Consider the following 22665-nt stretch of genomic DNA (forward strand, 5'->3'; position numbering starts at 1 on the left):
ACCTCGAAGCCACGTCAATTATCCCATCTGCCACAGTTAATCTAAATCTAGATGCTTATATTAGTAAGCTCTCCAAAGTTGCATTTTTTTCAACTTTGCCGTATTGCCAAACTCCGTTCCTTCATCAGTTCAAAAGATGCTGAATTACTAGTAAATGCTTTAATCATATCTCACCTTGATTACTGCAACGCTCTTTTTTTCCGGATTACCAGTACGCTCCATCTCCAATCTCTCGATTGCAATATATTCAAAATTCTGCAGCGAGAACTTATATTAAACGGTCTGCACATATCACTCCTATTCTATTCAACCTCCACTGGCTACCTGTGTCCTCTCGTATCATTTATAAAATTCTTCTGCTTACCTTTAAGTCACTCCATGGTCTTGCACCTACCTATCTCTCTGACCTGCTTTCTCCATATATTCCCTCTCGTCCACTTCGATCATCTGGAGTTGAAGTTCTTTGTGTTCCGAGATTTCGCCTATTATCTATGGGAGGTAGATCTTTCTCTGCTATAGCTCCCAAACTTTGGAACACATTGCCCCTGGCTCTCCGGACAATAACCACACTCCACGAATTTAAGTCTAAACTCAAAACCTATATGTTCCACCAATATTACCTATTATAATGTCATGTTAATGTTACCTGTTATAATGGTATTTTAAAAAATAATAATTTCCCTCTCTATAATACTGTATTATGCAACTGCAACCACATGTTCTGGACTTGGAAAATGTCTTGTCCATGTATGTAGGAATGTATTTGCTTCTGTCATTGTGCAGTGTCCTTGAGCTTGGGAAAGGCGCTATATAAATTAAACTTATTATTATTATCATGACTAGATAGACACGGTGAGTTTGTCTTTACTACACATGTTAGAAGTGATCCACCTCATAGTAACAATCCTGTCAGATCGTCCATCCTTTGAGTGTAACATTACAGGTCGGCCGATCTGGTTTAGTGGTTAAAAATACCCTTTTCGACATGTTTCCGTGTTGTTGTTGCTCAGCAATGGCATGGACGCGATGTTCTCTGGGGGTTTGGCAGAAGGAGAGTGGTCAGATCGTCCATCCTTTGAGTGTAGCATTACAGGTCGGCCGATCTGGTTTAGTGGTTAAAAATAACCTTTTCGACATGTTTCTGTGTTGTTGTTGCTCAGCAAAAGCATGGACATGATGTTGTCTGGGGGTTTGGCAGAAGGAGAGTGGGACGGTGGGCGGTGCTCGGGGTGGTGACTGAAGGCAGTGACTGTGTAGTTCTGACGTCAACTTTTTACGGAAGTCACAACGGTTCGTGAAATATGGCTAGAACTTTAAGCAGTCTGTGTGAATTTTACTGTGGACTTACTGTTTTGAAACTTATATGGTAGCTAAATAGGCCCTAGACCTCAGTAATCGTGAAAAAAGCCAGGAAATTTCAGTTTTGACAATATGGGACCTTTAAATCCCAAAGAAAGTTTGTGGAAGAGAAGAGAGCAGTCCATTGGCCCTCACCATGGAATTTGACTGAACTTGAGGAATTCTGCAAGCAAGAATGGGCAAATATTCTCCAATCTATGTGTGCAAAGCTTATATAGACATATCCGAAACGATTAATGGCTGTAATTAAGGTGGCTTTACGAAGTATTAAATCAGGGGACTGAGGACTTTTCCAACCCTGTTATTCTAGTTCTATTCTATTATAACATTTGTAAATAAAGCAGGAAAGGGTATTTTTTTCTAATGGGTTTTGATTTCAGGCTGTACGACAAAGTAAATCTTTCAAAGAGGTATGAAGATGACTGCTCCGGGTGTGTGTTCACAGTGTGTGTGTGTGTGTGTGTGTTCGCTACTGTGTGTGCGCACTTGGATGGGTTAAATGCAGAGCACAAATTCCGAATATGGGTCGCCATACTCGGCCACACGTCACTTCGCTCAAGATGTTCTATATGGCATGGACGCGATGTTGTCTGGGGGTTTGGCAGAAGGAGAGTGGGACGGTGGGCGGTGCTCGGGGTGGTGACTGAAGGCAGTGACTGTGTAGTTCTGACGTCAACTTTTTACGGAAGTCACAACGGTTCGTGAAATATGGCTAGAACTTTAAGCATTCTGTGTGAATTTTACTGTGGACTTACTGTTTTGAAACTTATATGGTAGCTAAATAGGCCCTAGACCTCAGTAATCGTGAAAAAAGCCAGGAAATTTCAGTTTTGACAATATGGGACCTTTAAATCCCAAAGAAAGTTTGTGGAAGAGAAGAGAGCAGTCCATTGGCCCTCACCATGGAATTTGACTGAACTTGAGGAATTCTGCAAGCAAGAATGGGCAAATATTCTCCAATCTATGTGTGCAAAGCTTATATAGACATATCCGAAACGATTAATGGCTGTAATTAAGGTGGCTTTACGAAGTATTAAATCAGGGGACTGAGGACTTTTCCAACCCTGTTATTCTAGTTCTATTCTATTATAACATTTGTAAATAAAGCAGGAAAGGGTATTTTTTTCTAATGGGTTTTGATTTCAGGCTGTACGACAAAGTAAATCTTTCAAAGAGGTATGAAGATGACTGCTCCGGGTGTGTGTTCACAGTGTGTGTGTGTGTGTGTGTGTTCGCTACTGTGTGTGCGCACTTGGATGGGTTAAATGCAGAGCACAAATTCCGAATATGGGTCGCCATACTCGGCCACACGTCACTTCGCTCAAGATGTTCTATAGGCACTGTATTGTATTACTGCCACTTTCTATTTTGTGAACCTCAACAGTGTTTTTCTGCACATCAGAACTGTATTCTTTAGTTTTTCAATTGTTTTACTTCAATCAAAGGTTAGATTTTTGTGAATATTTTCAAAGGAAGAGCAAAAGGATAAACAATGTAGACTTATTTTCACAGCCGCCTTTGCTCATATTTACCAAGGGGGCTAGTAATTCTGACCTCAACTGTATGTGTATGGATTATCATGTGGTTTCCGGAGTAATTTATTAGCATATTTTTGAGTTTTGTACTAAATCGCCTTTCTTTTTCAACCATAGGTTCTGATCGAAAAATACTGCTACATTGAGAACTTCACCTTAGTCGATGGACGACTGTTCATTTGCACGGTCTCCTGCCTTTTCGCCATTGTAGCTTTAATTTGGGACTACCTGCACCCGTTCCCAGAGTCCAAGCCTGTACTGGCGTGCTGCGTCATATCATATCCTTCACTGAGCAAACTCCCAACAGAGTGGAGATGATTTACATGGGAGGTTTGACAGTGTAAATGAATGTAAACTGGGCACTGCTTCAGTTTTTATCCTTAACAGATCCACACATACTTCATCATGATGGGGATTTTGACCCTCTACACCTCTTACAAAGAGAATAACATCTTCCTCATGGCCATGCAGAAGGACCCAGCTGGTATGGACCCGGATCACATCTGGCAGCTGTCCTCTAGCCTAAAAAGGTTAATTTTGCATTTGTTTTTCTCCTTTTATTTATACAATTTTATTTATGTTATCTTTCTGGATAGGGCAGCATGGAATTTGTTTTATTTTTTCATTTTTTTCAGTATTTTTCCCAAATTCTATGTTTTCCATGTTAACTTTTCTAGATTCATTTTTCATGGTGTAGTGAAATTTTAATTTAAAAAAGCATGCCTTATCAATTGAATTCATAAACCTTAATGTTTACAATAATAGGGCCATATTAAAAGTTTTTTCCCCAAAAAAATAGTTTTTCCCCCAACATTTTGACTTAAACTGATCAAAAAACATTAGTAATCAAATTACTGCATTAAACATTAATATTATATATAATATAAAGTCTTTTCAAATGTAATCCAGTTAAGTATACTATTAAAATTATTATTATTTTAACTGTGAGAATTACATTCTACTGTACAATAGTAATATATTTCTGTCATAATTTCAGGTTAAACCAAGTTTTTAAGTCTTTGAAGTGTTGTCGTGAAGACCTTTGGGTGTTTGTGTGTATATGATATAACAATATTTTTTTGTGTTTTATTTTTTTTAAGTGAAATGTTAAAATGCTGGGGAAATGACATTTCAGAGCAGTTCTGGAGATGAAGTTCATGTGCAGTGTCTCATATAGTCAGATTGCAGACACTGAAAACACCACGAGCATCACGTGTGCTTGTATGAATGTTTAGTAAACGCAACTGCGGCGCCCATTTACAACGTAGACACTCAGAACATTCAGATTTCTCATTTAAATAGCAGTCTTTCTGCACCTCAATATTCATAGACACTACTTCACAAAGCAATTTGATTCGATTTATTTATTCTTCCAAAATTTGCCAAATTCTGTGACATTCCACATTATACTGTTAATTCCATTTTTATGACTGGATTCTGTTTTCAGCATAGTAGGGGTGTGCGATATTTATCATCTACGATAATATCGTAATTGTTGTTTTAACGATATGCATGCTGACATAGTCAAGTGTCACTCTCTTTTGCAAAAAAAAAAAAAAAAAAGCAAATGTCTTGAGAGTCCAAAAGCATTCACTGATACTTGCCCCAGGGTTTCCGCGGGGTCTTAAAAAGTCTTACATTTAGTTGTATCAAATTTAAGGCCTTAAAAAGTTTTAAATTGTACAGTAAAGTCTTAATTATTATTTCAAGAGGTCTTAAATTTGGGTATGGAAAGACCAGAATTGCGATATAGCTGAATGTGATGATTAAACTTCAAAAAAGGCTACAATTTCATTAAATAAACGGGAGCGCTGCATGTTCAAAGTCCGGTGCTGCGCTGCTTTGTGTTCTGCCGTTACTGGGGAAACAGTGATATTTCTACCAAACGCGCCAGAGAATGAGCATTTTCAAAAAGCCTGTTGTTTTGTTCAGAGTTCAGACCAATGCGTAAATCGGCCCATGTTTTTACCCTGCAAACACGCAGAGCTTTAAATGTGAACTGGTGGATCGATAAGAAGGCGATGCATTATAAAAATCAAAACAGTAGGGTGTGCGATATATACGATTAGTCTGCGATTTAATATCGTAATTGTTGTTTTAACGGCGTACGATTCGACATTGAGTACATCGCAAAAAGCGAACAAAACCGTGCACAGTCTGCACACATACATTAGGTGATGAAGTCAGTTAATATAGGTTAAACTAGTGCGCGCATTTATAGTGCGTTCTTCCACTGAATGAATCGGTCTATTAAAATGCATTTAGAATGATCACATAATTCAAGATATGGGGGCAGAAAATGTATATATTTATATAATTTCATATAGTTGAGTGCCGTTTTTTTCTCAAAGTCATCATGATTACAAATGTGATCAAATGTGTTATTTTATACAACAGTGCAATAAACAAGAAGTTAAGAGACTTACGTTTTAGACACCGTTTTTCCTGCTTTTGCTCTTTTTCGCCAACAAAAAGCAGCACTGTTTTGCATCTCTGAGCAACATGACGGTGTTTCCTTCATGAATGAATCAAGCGTTTAAATGATTCGGTTCAATCGCAATGACTCACTTATTAACAGTGACACGAAGAAAACGCATGTGAGGTCTGAGGTAAAAATGTAGTTTCCGCCCAGATAAACTTTTAAAAATAATGTATTCTTTTTCAAACGTTTTATTTTAACTTATTTAAAATGGTTTAAATGCAATGTTAAAATGATGGTAATGTGAATGAGAAAATCCTGTTTTTGTTTTTCTTTTGTTTTTATGTCGTATAATCAACTATTAGGGCCTTTCGCACCGCAGGAACCTTTTAATAGTACCAGAACTAATTGTGGAACTACCCACTTTTCGGCATGTTCGCACCGCCGGAACTGAGAGCGATTTTAGTACCAGACTGCCTTTTTCGAGAACCAAATTAGCTCCTACTCCGGAGCAGGGTCTAACCAGCACAACTGGTACTCAGACCAATGCGTAAATCGGCCCATGTTTTTACCCTGCAAACACGCAGAGCTTTAAATGTGAACTGGTGGATCGATAAGAAGGCGATGCATTATAAAAATCAAAACAGTAGGGTGTGCGATATATACGATTAGTCTGCGATTTAATATCGTAATTGTTGTTTTAACGGCGTACGATTCGACATTGAGTACATCGCAAAAAGCGAACAAAACCGTGCACAGTCTGCACACATACATTAGGTGATGAAGTCAGTTAATATAGGTTAAACTAGTGCGCGCATTTATAGTGCGTTCTTCCACTGAATGAATCGGTCTATTAAAATGCATTTAGAATGATCACATAATTCAAGATATGGGGGCAGAAAATGTATATATTTATATAATTTCATATAGTTGAGTGCCGTTTTTTTCTCAAAGTCATCATGATTACAAATGTGATCAAATGTGTTATTTTATACAACAGTGCAATAAACAAGAAGTTAAGAGACTTACGTTTTAGACACCGTTTTTCCTGCTTTTGCTCTTTTTCGCCAACAAAAAGCAGCACTGTTTTGCATCTCTGAGCAACATGACGGTGTTTCCTTCATGAATGAATCAAGCGTTTAAATGATTCGGTTCAATCGCAATGACTCACTTATTAACAGTGACACGAAGAAAACGCATGTGAGGTCTGAGGTAAAAATGTAGTTTCCGCCCAGATAAACTTTTAAAAATAATGTATTCTTTTTCAAACGTTTTATTTTAACTTATTTAAAATGGTTTAAATGCAATGTTAAAATGATGGTAATGTGAATGAGAAAATCCTGTTTTTGTTTTTCTTTTGTTTTTATGTCGTATAATCAACTATTAGGGCCTTTCGCACCGCAGGAACCTTTTAATAGTACCAGAACTAATTGTGGAACTACCCACTTTTCGGCATGTTCGCACCGCCGGAACTGAGAGCGATTTTAGTACCAGACTGCCTTTTTCGAGAACCAAATTAGCTCCTACTCCGGAGCAGGGTCTAACCAGCACAACTGGTACTAATCGTGACGCAAGTAGACATTGATTGGCCAAACGCGTACGAAAACGCCCTCACCCGCCATGATTTAAAACGCTGTGTAAACATACTGTAAACATGTCAACTTATTTCGCAAGTATGGAGAACAGCGATAGATGGACGGATGCTGAAGTGCAGGCACTTGTAGCAAATGTAGCACTGCCAGTTGTCGTTGGAGATTCTTAGTCCTCCTTTCCGTTCTTTCAATCGCTTTACGTATACGTCGACTTTCCATGTCCATTATTGTGAAACCCGCGAGACACAACAAAAACAGCTCCGATCACAGCATCCTCCATCCTCCTGTTGTTAATGTTCTTCTTTGTTTCTGTTGTTGAACGCCGCGCACAAATGACGACGCTGTCGACCGGCTTACGTCACTTCTTAGTACACATTCTCGGTGCGAATGCAACCATTTATATGGTACTGGGAAATATATAGTTCGCGCAAAATCGTCCCAGTACTTTAGTACCGTACATTTAGTTCTGGAACTAAAGCGGTGCGAAAGGGCCTATTGTTTTCAGTGTCGACTAGTAGGAGCTGTACCGTTTAGTCGACTAGACCCGCACATCCCTTGTGTAAATGCATCTAAATGCCACTTAAGATGCAGCTTCTGTGTTTCCTCTGCATTGGAAAGATACATTTTGTGGAAACTGATTTCATTTGCTTGGTAACAGCCCAAATGCAAGAATTTGACTCAAAAGTTGTTGCACACTTTTAAAGTTAAAAATGGCCATACAACTTACTGGAAAATATTAATTTCTATCACTGATGTGAACTGACCACACATAATATATATATATATATATATATATATATATATAATAAAATTCAAGAGTCGGCTGTCCACGGTAGTCCTTAAGATATCAGCACAGTAACACACTCAGCAAAATATCGTCTAATTATCGTTATCGATAAAATCCCAGAAAATATAGAGATATTTTTTGTTAATATTGCAAAACCCCTAATTTATTTAATTTATATAATTTATTGATGATAATTGTTTAAATTAATATAATAATTCATACTTTCAACTCCATTTTCTTAAAAATGGTTTAAAGGCTGAAATGTAAAGATTATCATTTTATAAAACTTTTTTGTTTTTGTGAAAACATGTATATGAACTGTAAATTATGCTTTTTTTTTTACTAGGGCTGGGTTTTGACACAAATTTTACGATTTGATTCTCATTCATAAGCTTTCGATTCAATGTCGATTATTTTGGATAAATATCAGGTACAGTACATGCCAAATTTTCTCAAGGGAAAAAAATCTCACCTAAAGCTGTAAGATATACATGAGTCAGTTGGTACTACATTACTATAATATTGAAGGTTAAAATTTACTGATTTGTAGGCTAATATACAACTGCTAAAATTACACAATGAAGTTTTTTAAATAATAAAATTACAATTACAATTTACAATTAATACTAATACTTCAATTCGTTTATATATATATATATATATATATATATATATATATAAACATTTAAATGGTGGCTATCATAAAAACTTGGATTTATTCAAAAATTAAAAAATATAATAAACATGTTATATGGTGTATATTTAGCAAAATGCCCCTCTCTACAGTTTATTTTTCCAGCTTACTGATGAATTTATGGTCACCGAATATGTTTTCTCTGAGGTAAATGTGACGTTACGTGACACATTGTTTATGTGTAAATGCATCTAAATGCCACTTAAGATGCAGCTTCTGTGTTTCCTCTGCATTGGAAAGATACATTTTGTGGAAACTGATTTCATTTGCTTGGTAACAGCCCAAATGCAAGAATTTGACTCAAAAGTTGTTGCACACTTTTAAAGTTAAAAATGGCCATACAACTTACTGGAAAATATTAATTTCTATCACTGATGTGAACTGACCACACAGAATATGAAGCCGTTATATTGACGTATTTGCGTGAAACACTAATTGAGAGATTACACGAGATGGGATACGGATTGTAAAGTTGTACTCTCTTTTAACTTAAACCTTCGGATGTTTAGTCATGATTATTTTGTGCTGAAGCTGGTATTAATGTGGAGAAGATGATCAGTTCACGTGCACCCCGCACTGCCGCTTCTATTGAACTGAGGTGCGCCGCGCTACAGCGATCTGTCACTCCACATTAAACAGCGCCAAAATGGCATTTATTGTTTAAATACTGCAATACAATGGACAGAATTTAAAATCTGAGTCTTTGTTTCATATTAAAAGTACCAAAGCACAATGCTTATTGCGATTTATTGGATGGGAGGTGCCTTTAAATGTTCCATCCATTAACTGAAAACTGGTAACAGCCCAAATGCAAGAATTTGACTCAAAAGTTGTTGCACACTTTTAAAGTTAAAAATGGCCATACAACTTACTGGAAAATATTAATTTCTATCACTGATGTGAACTGACCACACATAATATATATATATATATATATATATATATATATAATAAAATTCAAGAGTCGGCTGTCCACGGTAGTCCTTAAGATATCAGCACAGTAACACACTCAGCAAAATATCGTCTAATTATCGTTATCGATAAAATCCCAGAAAATATAGAGATATTTTTTGTTAATATTGCAAAACCCCTAATTTATTTAATTTATATAATTTATTGATGATAATTGTTTAAATTAATATAATAATTCATACTTTCAACTCCATTTTCTTAAAAATGGTTTAAAGGCTGAAATGTAAAGATTATCATTTTATAAAACTTTTTTGTTTTTGTGAAAACATGTATATGAACTGTAAATTATGCTTTTTTTTTTACTAGGGCTGGGTTTTGACACAAATTTTACGATTTGATTCTCATTCATAAGCTTTCGATTCAATGTCGATTATTTTGGATAAATATCAGGTACAGTACATGCCAAATTTTCTCAAGGGAAAAAAATCTCACCTAAAGCTGTAAGATATACATGAGTCAGTTGGTACTACATTACTATAATATTGAAGGTTAAAATTTACTGATTTGTAGGCTAATATACAACTGCTAAAATTACACAATGAAGTTTTTTAAATAATAAAATTACAATTACAATTTACAATTAATACTAATACTTCAATTCGTTTATATATATATATATATATATATATATATATATATAAACATAATGGTGGCTGTCATAAAAACTTGATGGCTTTATTCAAACATAAATTAAAATCTATTGTGCTGAAGCTGGTATTAATGTGGAGAAGATGATCAGTTCACGTGCACCCCGCACTGCCGCTTCTATTGAACTGAGGTGCGCCGCGCTACAGCGATCTGTCACTCCACATTAAACAGCGCCAAAATGGCATTTATTGTTTAAATACTGCAATACAATGGACAGAATTTAAAATCTGAGTCTTTGTTTCATATTAAAAGTACCAAAGCACAATGCTTATTGCGATTTATTGGATGGGAGGTGCCTTTAAATGTTCCATCCATTAACTGAAAACAGGCTAGACTAATCGATTCTTGGGATTTAAGAATCGATATCGTTCTGTAAAAATGAGAATTGATTAAAACTGAGATATCGATATTTTTTTACCCAGCCTTACTTTTTACAGTCATTTTACAGTATAATATGGTACTATAGACATTGTCCTACCCAGCTCATATGGTATTAATTTTATTTGTGCAGGTCTTAAAAAGGTATTAAAAAGTCTTAAATTTGCACTTAAAAATCCTGCAAAAACCCTGTTGCCCTGTTTTTGTTGCAAAAAATATCCCTTTATGAGTTGTAAGATATATGACATAAGTATTATCACACAAGCAAGCGTGCAGTTTTCCGAAATATTAGCGTGATCCAAAATGTAATATTGTAATGTAATATAACAACGTTGATAATACTGAATTACATTTTGGACACAATATTGGCTGTTCTTGCTATGTTTCACCAACAAAAATAGTTCCAAAAAAGTCGGAGCAAAACGGTTGTGCCTCTCAGAGAAACACTGCGATGTTTCATACTTGAATGAATCCGCTTCTAATCAAATCATTTGAGTCAATGATTCAATGACCCATTCATAAAGACAGTAATTTGCTTTGTTTCTAAATGAACCAACCATTTTGAACAAATCGTTTGAATGAATGATTCAATGAATCGCTCATGAAGACTAGGTTGGGCTGCCACCTACTGGTGGTTTTAGACAGGCCTAATCCATGGGAAGAGCACTTAAACACACTCGCACAAAATATTGCCAAAAATTGTTATTGAAAAAAATCTCCAAAAATAACAATACTTTATTTTTGATCAATATTGCACACCCATAGGGGGTAGAACAAACCCCTAACCATAACTATTTAATGACAGTACTGTAAAATAGGGCTGGCAAAAAAAGTTTAAATTGAATCTAATTTAAAATAAAAATCCACATTCGAATGCAAAAACATTGCATTTGAATTTTAGTTGTGCGTTAAGGAGACAGCCTTATCAGTGGCGCATGAGATGCGATGACGATGTAAGTGTCGTTGCGTTACAATGTTTTTGTTAGCCTATCCAGTTGAAGCCACTAGATGCGGCGCTGCTGCGTTGTTCATTAAAAATATTGCGGAAAAAGAGAACATCAATGCGGAGATCTTGTTTACATCAAAACTGAAAGCAAGCCGTTCACACAGAACACATTTTGCGCATTTTCTAGAGGGACATCTATCACAGTTGCACTCGCGTGTAGCACAAAGGAGCCACATGTTTATAAAGCCATGCAATTTTAACTTTGAAAAAACATATATCGAGACTTTATGGCGGGTTTTTCCCCATCCCACTGCATCTCATGTTTTTAAACAAAAAATGTACTCCGTGTGATTGGCTTTCTGCCCTTTGTATTAAACTATGTATACATACATGATGCTGTTTTGTTTCTAGTTGTTTAAGCAACTTAATTGTTTTTTTCTCTCAGATAGTCATGTTTTCTTATGCGTTGAATAAACGTGCATTAGTAATATTTTGCTCAATGCGCCCTCTTGTGGCCTCAGAAGAGAAGCCAAAAGCTTTTCTTCACCCTACCTGAAATTATGCATTTTAAATTCGAATATAATTCAAATTTTGATATTTAAGTACACAAATTGAATTTAATTTTTCAGCCATTTTAACAACCCTACTGTACTAAACACCTGTTCACTGTATAGCAATGCCATTCTTCAGAAAAAGAAAAACATCATACTGTAGTGTAATTCTTCTAAATATTAATTGATTTTTTCCCCATCCCACTGCATCTCATGTTTTTAAACAAAAAATGTACTCCGTGTGATTGGCTTTCTGCCCTTTGTATTAAACTATGTATACATACATGATGCTGTTTTGTTTCTAGTTGTTTAAGCAACTTAATTGTTTTTTTCTCTCAGATAGTCATGTTTTCTTATGCGTTGAATAAACGTGCATTAGTAATATTTTGCTCAATGCGCCCTCTTGTGGCCTCAGAAGAGAAGCCAAAAGCTTTTCTTCACCCTACCTGAAATTATGCATTTTAAATTCGAATATAATTCAAATTTTGATATTTAAGTACACAAATTGAATTTAATTTTTCAGCCATTTTAACAACCCTACTGTACTAAACGCCTGTTCACTGTATAGCAATGCCATTCTTCAGAAAAAGAAAAACATCATACTGTAGTGTAATTCTTCTAAATATTAATTGATTGCAACTTACTGACTTGTTTCCATTAGGTTTGATGACCAGTATACTTTAAGATTGTGTTTCACTGATGGGAAAACCAAGCAGTCGAGAGAGATGGAGTTTACGAAGTCAGTCGGGGTGTTCTTCGACGAGAACGGGACGCTGGTGATGGACCAATATGAGAAATCTGTCTCAAAGCTTCATGATACATTGGCCACAGACAAGAAGACAAAGTAACGTTTAGTAGAAACTGACGGCACTGGCCTTCAGTGACACCGCACATGCAGTAACGGTGGCTTTAGTGGGACAAACACAGCTTTTATTCAGGCTAGTGAGTGTTATCAGAGTTTAGCTCGCAGCTATAACATTACATAAGGTCAGCACAGCGTTCTATTTCTTCTGTTAAAGAAATGGTCCAGGTTTCTTTTTTGTTAACCATGTTTTTTGTTTTGTTTTTTAAATGCAAGTTCAGTTTATACCGGTCTCTCATTATAATGCTCTTAATAAAAATCCAGACATTTCTACAACATGCATAGATAAGAAAAAACAGTGTTCTTCAATATCAGTAGATGTTAGGTAAATTTAAACGCTCACTTTAAAGAAATAGTACACCCAAAAATGAAAAGTTGGTCTATAAATTAAATTTTTTTCATAATCAAAAACAGTTCCCAATAAGTTTTTAGGTGTTGCGAGGATATTTATGTATTCATAAAGCAAAATAAGTCACTCCTTACTTTAGGAGTGTTTTTGGAAGTGATCCACGATAGTGCGCCCACATTTCATGATGCCTATATATGCCTGTGTATATATATATATATATATATATATATATATGCCAAGCTTTATAAAATGTTTTCAATCTGCACGTTTTTTTCTATTCTGATTTATACTTGTTGTTTAGGCTTTGAAGGACAATGAAAAGCAAAGGAGGGACTGTGTTCATCTGTTGAATTGTCCTCGTGTCATTTTGATACTTTTGTGTTTGGCCATTTAAACTTAAACCAGGGATAATCGTTTTATGTTTCTTTTTTTTCTTTTTCTTTTTTTTGAGCATTGGATCAGTTTTGACCTGTTTTTCACACTCAGGAGTGAATGGACCTGAATTTCCTGGTTTTCTTTCTGTGTTCTGTCAACAGATATTTTCAAGTAAATAAATTATCAAGTAATAATTTATTTTGAAAGAACTGTACATCTGGATGCAGTTTGTTTCTCCATATTGTGAAATATTAACTTGCTGAATTCCATTAAGGATTCGAAGCATTTTTGTCTAATAATATTCAGCTTTAGCTACCCATATTGTATGTGCCTGTTATCAAACAAACAAAAAAATTACAAAATAAAGTGATACGGCGTTTTTACATTTCTGTTTGATGTCAATCTTTCGTTTTAATAACGTTTGCTAGATATGATTTATTCTTTTTTGACCACCTCTACTCATTTCCCAATCAAAAATTCATATTCTGTTTTTTATATTTATGACAAGATTATTGCTATATTACTCACATTTATAAAAAATAGGAATGCACCATGTAAACCATGTAAATGGTTTCAACATTCGGTTTAAGCCTCGATTGTTTTTTTTTTGTTGTTTTTTTAAATACAAATGACAGTAAAGTTACACTGCAAAGGTCAAAGGTGGCACAGAAGCACTTTTGAAGTCAAGTCACCTTTATTTATATAGCGCTTTTAACAATACAGATTGTGTCAAAGCAACTGAACCGCATTAATTAGGAAAATAGTGTCAATAATGCAAAGTGACAATAGTAAACACTCATTTTTCAGTTCAAGACAGTTCATCATTGAATTCAGTGATGTCAACATCCAGCTCAGTTTAAATAATATCTTTGCAATTATGTCAACGATATCGCCGGAAATGAAGTGGCATGTTGGTGTGTTTATATAGACTGTATAATGCTGCTCAGAGGTGGCATGAATGCATTTACACAGCATACTTGATACTAGGGCATAAGGTGGGTCAAAGCAAAACTTTTATTATTATTTATATTATTTTATTCAGCATTAAATTTTTGCTCGGATTAAGCAGGCACAGTCTTAGCTCTGTAAAGATGGCTATTTTTTTTATTTATATCTACTTTTTAAAACAAAAATGTATTTCTTTATTTGCTTGAATTTACATAACTATTTCACCCAGGCTTGCTTTCAGACAAATATTCAGAACATTTTATACAAATAAACATTCAGAATAAGGTGTTTGTGATTCAAAGTTCCAGTTAATAATCTCATATTCCAGCAGACTTTCAGAATTTTAGAAACCATAATATTGACTTCATTATTTACATAATGCAAATGAAACGGCACCATATTCCACAAAATATTTTGAGCTCTTTTTTTTTTTTTTTTTATTAAAATGTAATAACTTGACGTTCCAGTGAAACAACAGACTCATACAGTATCTTGTGACTCATACAAGACCTCTCCAATCATTTAGTCCAAGCACGCATTCAGGTCTGCCTCCATCCACTCAACAACCGATGAACAGAACCCCATCCTCATTCATATTTTTCAACAATCCTTTTCTCTCAAATGATCATAATATGGAAGAAAATATATATTGAGACTTTAAAATCAACTGTGTGAGGTTTGCATGTTAGATCACATGTAATACCGCATACAATACCGTAAATAAGATGCAACAAATAACACCTGAAAAACACTGGTAGTATTTTTAGTGACTCACATATTACACTTTTATCCTTTGAAAGTCAGTCTGTGCCCTAGACATTATTGTGACGGCAGAGCCTGTGTAAACAGATCTGTGGGGGTTTGTTCCATTGTGCTTTGAACACGCTGATGCACATAGATGGAATGACTCACATTTGGCCCCATCCAATAAAGTGGATCTGTGAGTGTGATCACGCGCGTTCCTCTACAACACTGAAGACTATACACCGCATTAGGTGGAAATTTGTTTTATATTTAGATTTTATGACCGATTTAAGTCCGACGCATTTGGGATATAACCTTAATTGCGAGAGATAATGAGATAAAAACTTGCAAATATATTTAATTTAATTTTTAATTCTGTGGCAGGTCGACCTGCCAATGTAGACTAAATACATTTTATTATACCTTTGTCCTGTATCACAGTCAAAACAATTAACGTTAGACACAACTGGCATTTTGAAGAAAAAAAAAACTTTCTTTAAACCTTCTTAAAAGATGTATTTTATTTAATTGAAACACCATAAATTACAACACAAAGCATTCAGCAATCCAGCTGCTTCATGACCGAACTGTTAAAAGACGTCAAACTTGCATTTGCCCTTTATGTATTGGATGGGATTGTTGCCCTGTTATGAGATATGTGGGTCAGCAAACTCTTGTTACTCAATGCAGGTCATACCGTGGAAACCAAAGCTGAGCTGCTTTCTCCATTAATCCAATTAGAGCAGATACCAAACAAATATACTGCATACAGTGACCAGTCTAATAATTAACAATGGGTCAATCTAAATTCTGAGTGCATATTGGCAGATCCTTTTGGCAATCAAAATGTGGATCTTATTCGCTGTTACTTTTGCAGATTTTTTTTTAGGTGATTGTTTAAGAAGGTGACAGAATAATGCAAACTCTTGGTGACATTTTGCAGCAAAAAATCATTCTTGAGGTGCGGTCACATTTAACAGATTTCGCCTCGCTGACCAACAGAAAGCTGCTTGGTTTGAAAGTGACTTCATACATCTGCCTGAGAAATTTGGCTGACGTGACCGCACCTTTATGCTAACATTCGTAAATCAACACAGCATTTCAAATTTTCTGTGAAAGAAGAGGTTCTGCACGCCGTCTTGGTAAGCAGGAGCATCTTCATAAGTAGGTTATAGGTTAAAATCGCAAAGCACAGCACCTACAAAAGAATAAAAAAAAATATTGAGAAATGTAAAGGTGAGGAAAAAATATTTCGGCAAGATTTAATTGTGTAACTTTTTAGGCATGGATAAGGATAATTAGGCACAACTGAATCCATCCATCCATCCAGTTGCTCCACCCGGTTGCTCCACCCACCCACCCGGTTGCTCCATTGAAAGTACATTTCTGCAGATATACTTTTGTACAATTCACAGTACAATGTAATTCACATCTGTATACAATAACATTCACTGAAGAACATTTGAGTACCTGTATCTTCGAGGGCAACCATGGTAGCCAATCATGTACTCCTGCGCGTAGCAGTGCTTCCTGCACAGCCCTCGATATCCGCAAGTCCAGCCCTGTACATCTGTGTCATTAGCTTTCGGGAAAAGTTAAAACGGAGTTAAAACAAGTCTAAACTGTTGTCTTTGCCAGTAAGTAATAATGCCATTAACCAGCAAATGCACATCAGCAGCCACACCTTTCTTGTAATACTACTACCAATACCTACACATCAAGACTAGTTGCAAGGCTATATTCTATTGTTTAAATGCACTTGTACCTTCACCCGCTGTCAGCAGCAGCAGAGTTATAAGAATCAGTCCCAGCGCACTCATGTTGTAGCTCATTGCATCTCTGGCCGGATGGCTGACGTCTCTCACATTTATATGGTACAGCAGCTCTGGTAGAGGGGAGGGAGGGAGGGAGGTTGGGGGCCCTGTCAATGCTACTGTAAATAACATAGTTTTCATTCCAGTGATGAGTGTGTGTCTGTATTTTCTGTCTAATCACAGCGTGTTTTGAAAAGGACTTGGTTTACCCATAAGCCTAGCTGCTGTTTCATAACTTATGCCCGTTATGCATGCAAAGAAATAAATAATATTTGTATTAAATATAAGAACTGCTTTTATCGGTTTATAAAAAAAAATCTAATCTTAAGTGTGATATTGTTAAAAACTGAAATGTAAAAAAACTTTAGCCTTAAAAAGTATAATAGGCTTGTTATATCATGCTTGTCCGTTTAATGATGTAACGCTGCATTGTGGTTGCAGGTCTTTCTTTCAGTTATATGTACAGTTTAACTGTGTAAGTGTAATTGTTTTAGGAAATATTTTGGTTACACTTTATTTGAAGGTTTCCTTGTTCCATATGTTACATGTACTTCCTAATATAATAACAATTTATTATACATAATTATATGCAAGTAACCCTAAACCAAGCCCTAATCCTAACCATGTAGTAAGTACATGTAGTTAATTAATATTACTCAGTACTTGTATGTATAATTACACTGTAACAAGGACACCTTAAAATAAAGTGTAACCAATATTTTATACCTACTTCAATCACAATATTACACAAAGGTGCATATGTATTTGTTTTAGAGATACATGCGATTATAGATTTGTTTTAGTTTGTTTTGTTTTACTGTAGGTATTGGATGAATCTGGATCAATTGGTTATAGTGGTTTTATTTGTATTGTTAGTTTTTTTCCTGATTTGTAACACGGCAAGGTATATTTATTTGCATTTCTTTCTTTCATTTGTATTGTTTTGTACAAGTTATGGGTAATTTTCCTTCACTGTATGCTAATACCTGATCAGAATCACTGCTGATAGAAGTATCATTGTTAATGTAAAAAGTAGGCTACATCCTGCACCATTATGTTTAGAAGGACCTCATTTAAGACTTATATATGTGTGTGTTTCTGCAGTGGAAAATCATTGATAAACAGGTAGTTGTGCAACTATGTATGGCCAGGAATGCTGTCAGCAAAAAATGCACTATTCAGGACCCACTGCAGCAGCAACAGCAGCTCACATGCAAGACCTTGTGACCAGGACCCTTTCTCCACACACACACACACACACACACACACACACATTTACTTAGCTATGTAAATGGGGACATTACATAGACTTCTATTGTTTTTATATACAGATAGTTATACACTTTTTAACCTAAACGCATCCCTACCCCTCACAGAAAACTTTATGCAATTAAAAAACAAACAAACTTTGTTTACTTTATTTTACAACCAGTTCTACAAATGAGGACGTCCCCAAATTGAGGTTTTCTGTGATTTTGTCAGGTTCTGCTCACTTATGTGTACACATTTGTCCCCAAAATATGGTTAAGTAGGTGCACACACACACACACACACTCGCTCACACACTGGTTTCAAAACTGTCAGAAGTGTTGGGTAAAGAACCTTACCTAGCTGAACATTCTTCCATGTTATTAATTGATTCATTTATTCATTCATTCATTCTAAAGCATACTAAATTGGGCATAAAAGATGATGATTATGGCTTTTCACTTCTCTGCCAATAAAAGTCATTTTCAGTAATCAGCCACCAGAGGGAGTGTGCATTAAACCTGTTCTCAGTGCATTCTGCACTGGTAGAATAAAAATTTGAGCAGTGCATTGGCTATTGACAATATTCAACTTCTATTTACAGGCTCTGGGTAGTGAACTGATATACTCAATTATTTACAGTATCACATTTTAGCTCTATACTATACAGTACATTATAGCATATACAGTGGGGGAAAAAAGTATTTAGTCAGCCACCAATTGTGCAAGTTCTCCCACTTAAAAAGATGAGAGAGGCCTGTAATTTTCATCATAGGTATACCTCAACTATGAGAGACAAAATGAGAAAAAAAATCCAGAAAATCACATTGTAGGATTTTTAAATAATTTATTTGCAAATTATGGTGGAAAATAAGTATTTGGTCAATAACTAAATTTCATCTCAATACTTTGTTATATACACCTTTTGTTGGCAATGACAGAGGTCAAATGTTTTCTGTAAGTCTTCACAAGGTTTTCACACACTGTTGCTGGTATTTTGGCCCATTCCTCCATGCAGATCTCCTCTAGAGCAGTAATGTTTTGGGGCTGTCGCTGGGCAACATGGATTTTCAACTCCCTCCAAAGATTTTCTATGGGGTTGAGATCTGGAGACTGGCTAGGCCACTCCAGGACCTTGAAATGCTTCTTATGAAGCCACTCCTTCGTTGCCCGGGCGGTGTGTTTTGGATCATTGTCATGCTGAAAGACCCAGCCACGTTTCATCTTCAGTGCCCTTGCTGATGGAAGGAGGTTTTCACTCAAAATCTCACGATACATGGCCCCATTCATTCTTTCGTTTACATGGATCAGTCGTCCTGGTCCCTTTGCAGAAAAACAGCCCCAAAGCATGATGTTTCCACCCCCATGCTTCACAGTAGGTATGGTGTTCTTTGGATGCAACTCAGCATTCTTTCTCCTCCAAACACGACAAGTTGAGTTTTTACCAAAAAGTTCTATTTTGGTTTCATCTGACCATATGACATTCTCCCAATCCTCTTCTGGATCATCCAAATGCTCTCTAGCAAACTTCAGACGGGCCTGGACATGTACTGGCTTAAGCAGGGGGACACGTCTGGCACTGCAGGATTTGAGTCCCTGGCGGTGCAGTGTGTTACTGATGGTAGCCTTTGTTACTTTGGTCCCAGCTCTCTGCAGGTCATTCACTAGGTCCCCCCGTGTGGTTGTGGGATTTTTGCTCACAGTTCTTGTGATCATTTTGACCCCATGGGGTGAGATCTTGCGTGGAGCCCCATATCGAGGGAGATTATCAGTGGTCTTGTGTGTCTTCCATTTTCTAATAATTGCTCCCACAGTTGATTTCTTCACACCAAGCTGCTTACCTATTGTAGATTCAGTCTTCCCAGCCTGGTGCAGGTCTACAATTTTGTTTCTGGTGTCCTTTGACAGCTCTTTGGTCTTGGCCATGGTGGAGTTTGGAGTGTGACTGTTTGAGGTTGTGGACAGGTGTCTTTTATACTGATAATGAGTTCAAACAGATGCCATTAATACAGGTAATGAGTGGAGGACAGAGGAGCCTCTTAAAGAAGAAGTTACAGGTCTGTGAGGGCCAGAAATCTTGCTTGTTTGTAGGTGACCAAATACTTATTTTACCGAGGACTTTACCAATTAATTCTTTAAAAATCCTACAATGTGATTTTCTGGATTTTTTTTCTCATTTTGTCTCTCATAGTTGAGGTATACCTATGATGAAAATTACAGGCCTCTCTCATCTTTTTAAGTGGGAGAACTTGCACAATTGGTGGCTGACTAAATACTTTTTTGCCCCACTGTATATATATATATATATATATGCATATATACTAGCCTATAACGAACTAAATGATATGTCATTTTTGTAAACATTTTGATTTTATGTATGTATGTACACAGAGTGCTATATTTGGACTATACATTTATGCATTTTTAATTCTGGCTTACAGTCTAAATATTCAATGTATTTGCTTTCTAGTGGCTGTCGATGTGTCGCGCTTTATGAAAGCAGTTCAGCTTTTTAAAACGCGCCGCGAGGCCTCGGCGGTGCGTTCCGTTTCGTGTGTTCCATTCATTTCATCGCAAACACGCGTCCTGTGTCCCGCGCGCGTCCTCCTCCTCCTCCGCCGCTGCTGCACGGCCAGTGACGTCACCCTCTGAACACCCAGCGCAGGTGTAAACAATAACAGACGCGAGGAGAGCGTGGAGCACCAAACACATGCCGCATCTCACTGCACTGGCCAGAAGCGCAGTCTGTCGCAGCACATTTTACAGGAATGGCATGTCTCATGGCAGCCTTTTCAGTCAACAATACTACAGAGACCAACTCCATCATAATGGTAAGATTTAAACATTCATTTAGTAATCAGATTTCCTATTTGTGAAACACATTTTTAATAAGCTGCATTAAAAAAAAAGTATGTTTAAAGCAGGCATCAGTGATGTGTTTATTTCAGATGAACCAGAATAACCCTCACCGACTCCATGACTTTACCATCTAAAACGCTGTGCACTTATATATACTTTCCTGTTGTCATAGATTGCATGACTTATTTTAAATGCATAATCCATTGCAAAATATTCAAAAAAAAAAAGTCTTCATAATTTTGGAATGGAAATTTCATATGATTTTTATATCCTTTTATATTACATAATACCGTTTTAATATGAAAACACATTATGCTGCATTAAACTGACATTTGGGCAGCAGCCTCCTGTTGTCCCAGAGCTTAGAATAAGCTTTGTCCGATAGTAACCTCATCTGCCTTCTGTAGCTAGAGGGAGACCGATTAGGTCGTCTCTCTTTATATTTAGCATGCGTTTCACGGATGAACTGTTAATATAGGCTACTATAGCCACATTTCTCAAATGTACAACTCTAATGTGTTTTGATTAAACAATCAAGTGTATTTTTACAGGTTAAAAATGCTGCATGGAGTTCTGTTGCAAAAATACTGTCTTGTTACAGTGATGTTATTATTACAGAGCAATGACAAGGTCATTTGATGGTACTCTAATTTAGGAATATACTATGGAAATATTATTGTGCACCACAGATATGGTATGGGCAAGAAATATCACGGGTAAACCACTGTGCTTACAGTGATACAATGAGATGAATCATTTCTAGTTTATAGATATTATAAAATTATATACACTGCTGTTTAAAAGTTTGGGTAAGTGAGTTTTTTCATAAGTCTCTTATGCTCATATAGGCTGCATTTATTTAATACAAAAACACTTAATATTGTGCAATAATATTACTAATTAAAGTAGATTTTCTATTTTATTATACTTTCAAATATAATTTGTTCCTGTGGTGGCAAAGCTGAATTTTCATCAGCCGCTTTTTTTTTCTTTTTTTTTCCAAGCAAGATTGTTTAATTGATAAAACGTGATAATAAAGTCTTACAAAATATTCTACTTTGTATAAATGCTGTTCTTTTTAACTTTTCATTTATCAAAGAGTCCTGACAAAGTATCACAGGTTGCGATCGATCAATCAATCAAATGCTAAGCAGCACAACCGCTTCCAACATTGATAGAATGATTTCTGAAGGATTACGTGACACTGAAAATTCAGCTTTAATCACAGAAATACATTAAATTATTAATATAGAACTGTTATTTTGAATTGTTATAATATTTCACAATATTACTGTTTTTAACTCTGTCGCCCTTTCGGGCTTGAACTGATGGTAAAACTAACATTATTAACGGTCTTGATATTTACTTTGAAAGCTGATGCTCGCGATTATGGTATGGTAACATTTCCGACGCGTGCTTGTGGTGTTCGGCCAATCACAATGCACTGGGTCAGCTGGCCAATCAGAGCAGACTGCGGTTGTCAAAGGAGGGGCTTTGTTGAAAACGACGTGCTTGAGAGAGGCGGGGGATAGAGGACCTCCAATAATGTACAGTATTTGAAAAATAATGTGTTTTTTGAACATTA

At 36.0% G+C, this 22665-nt stretch overlaps 2 protein-coding genes across 2 annotated transcripts in view; both read left to right on the forward strand.

The window, feature by feature from the left end:
* Positions 1-1026: 1026 nt before the first annotated feature.
* LOC107567375 (probable signal peptidase complex subunit 2) lies at positions 1027-13839 on the forward strand. The gene is made up of 5 exons (XM_016253063.1): positions 1027-1058; positions 2506-2518; positions 3012-3172; positions 3290-3424; positions 12543-13839. The coding sequence occupies exons 1-5, from the start codon at positions 1027-1029 to the stop codon at positions 12727-12729; spliced, it is 528 nt and encodes a 175-aa protein (XP_016108549.1). The 3' UTR covers positions 12730-13839.
* Positions 13840-20764: 6925 nt separating this feature from the next.
* The window catches only part of LOC107567376 (ATP-binding cassette sub-family G member 1-like), a 23675-nt gene continuing 21774 nt past the window's right edge, over positions 20765-22665 (forward strand). The window contains exon 1 of the mRNA XM_016253064.1: positions 20765-21052. Within this exon, the coding sequence (XP_016108550.1) occupies positions 20990-21052 (63 nt within the window). The 5' untranslated portion in view covers positions 20765-20989. The remainder of the gene's footprint in view (positions 21053-22665) is intronic.

The sequence above is a fragment of the Sinocyclocheilus grahami genome, unplaced genomic scaffold, assembly GCF_001515645.1.
Source record: "Sinocyclocheilus grahami isolate Dianchi unplaced genomic scaffold, SAMN03320097.WGS_v1.1 scaffold1152.1, whole genome shotgun sequence".
NCBI classification, from domain to species: Eukaryota; Metazoa; Chordata; class Actinopteri; order Cypriniformes; family Cyprinidae; genus Sinocyclocheilus; species Sinocyclocheilus grahami.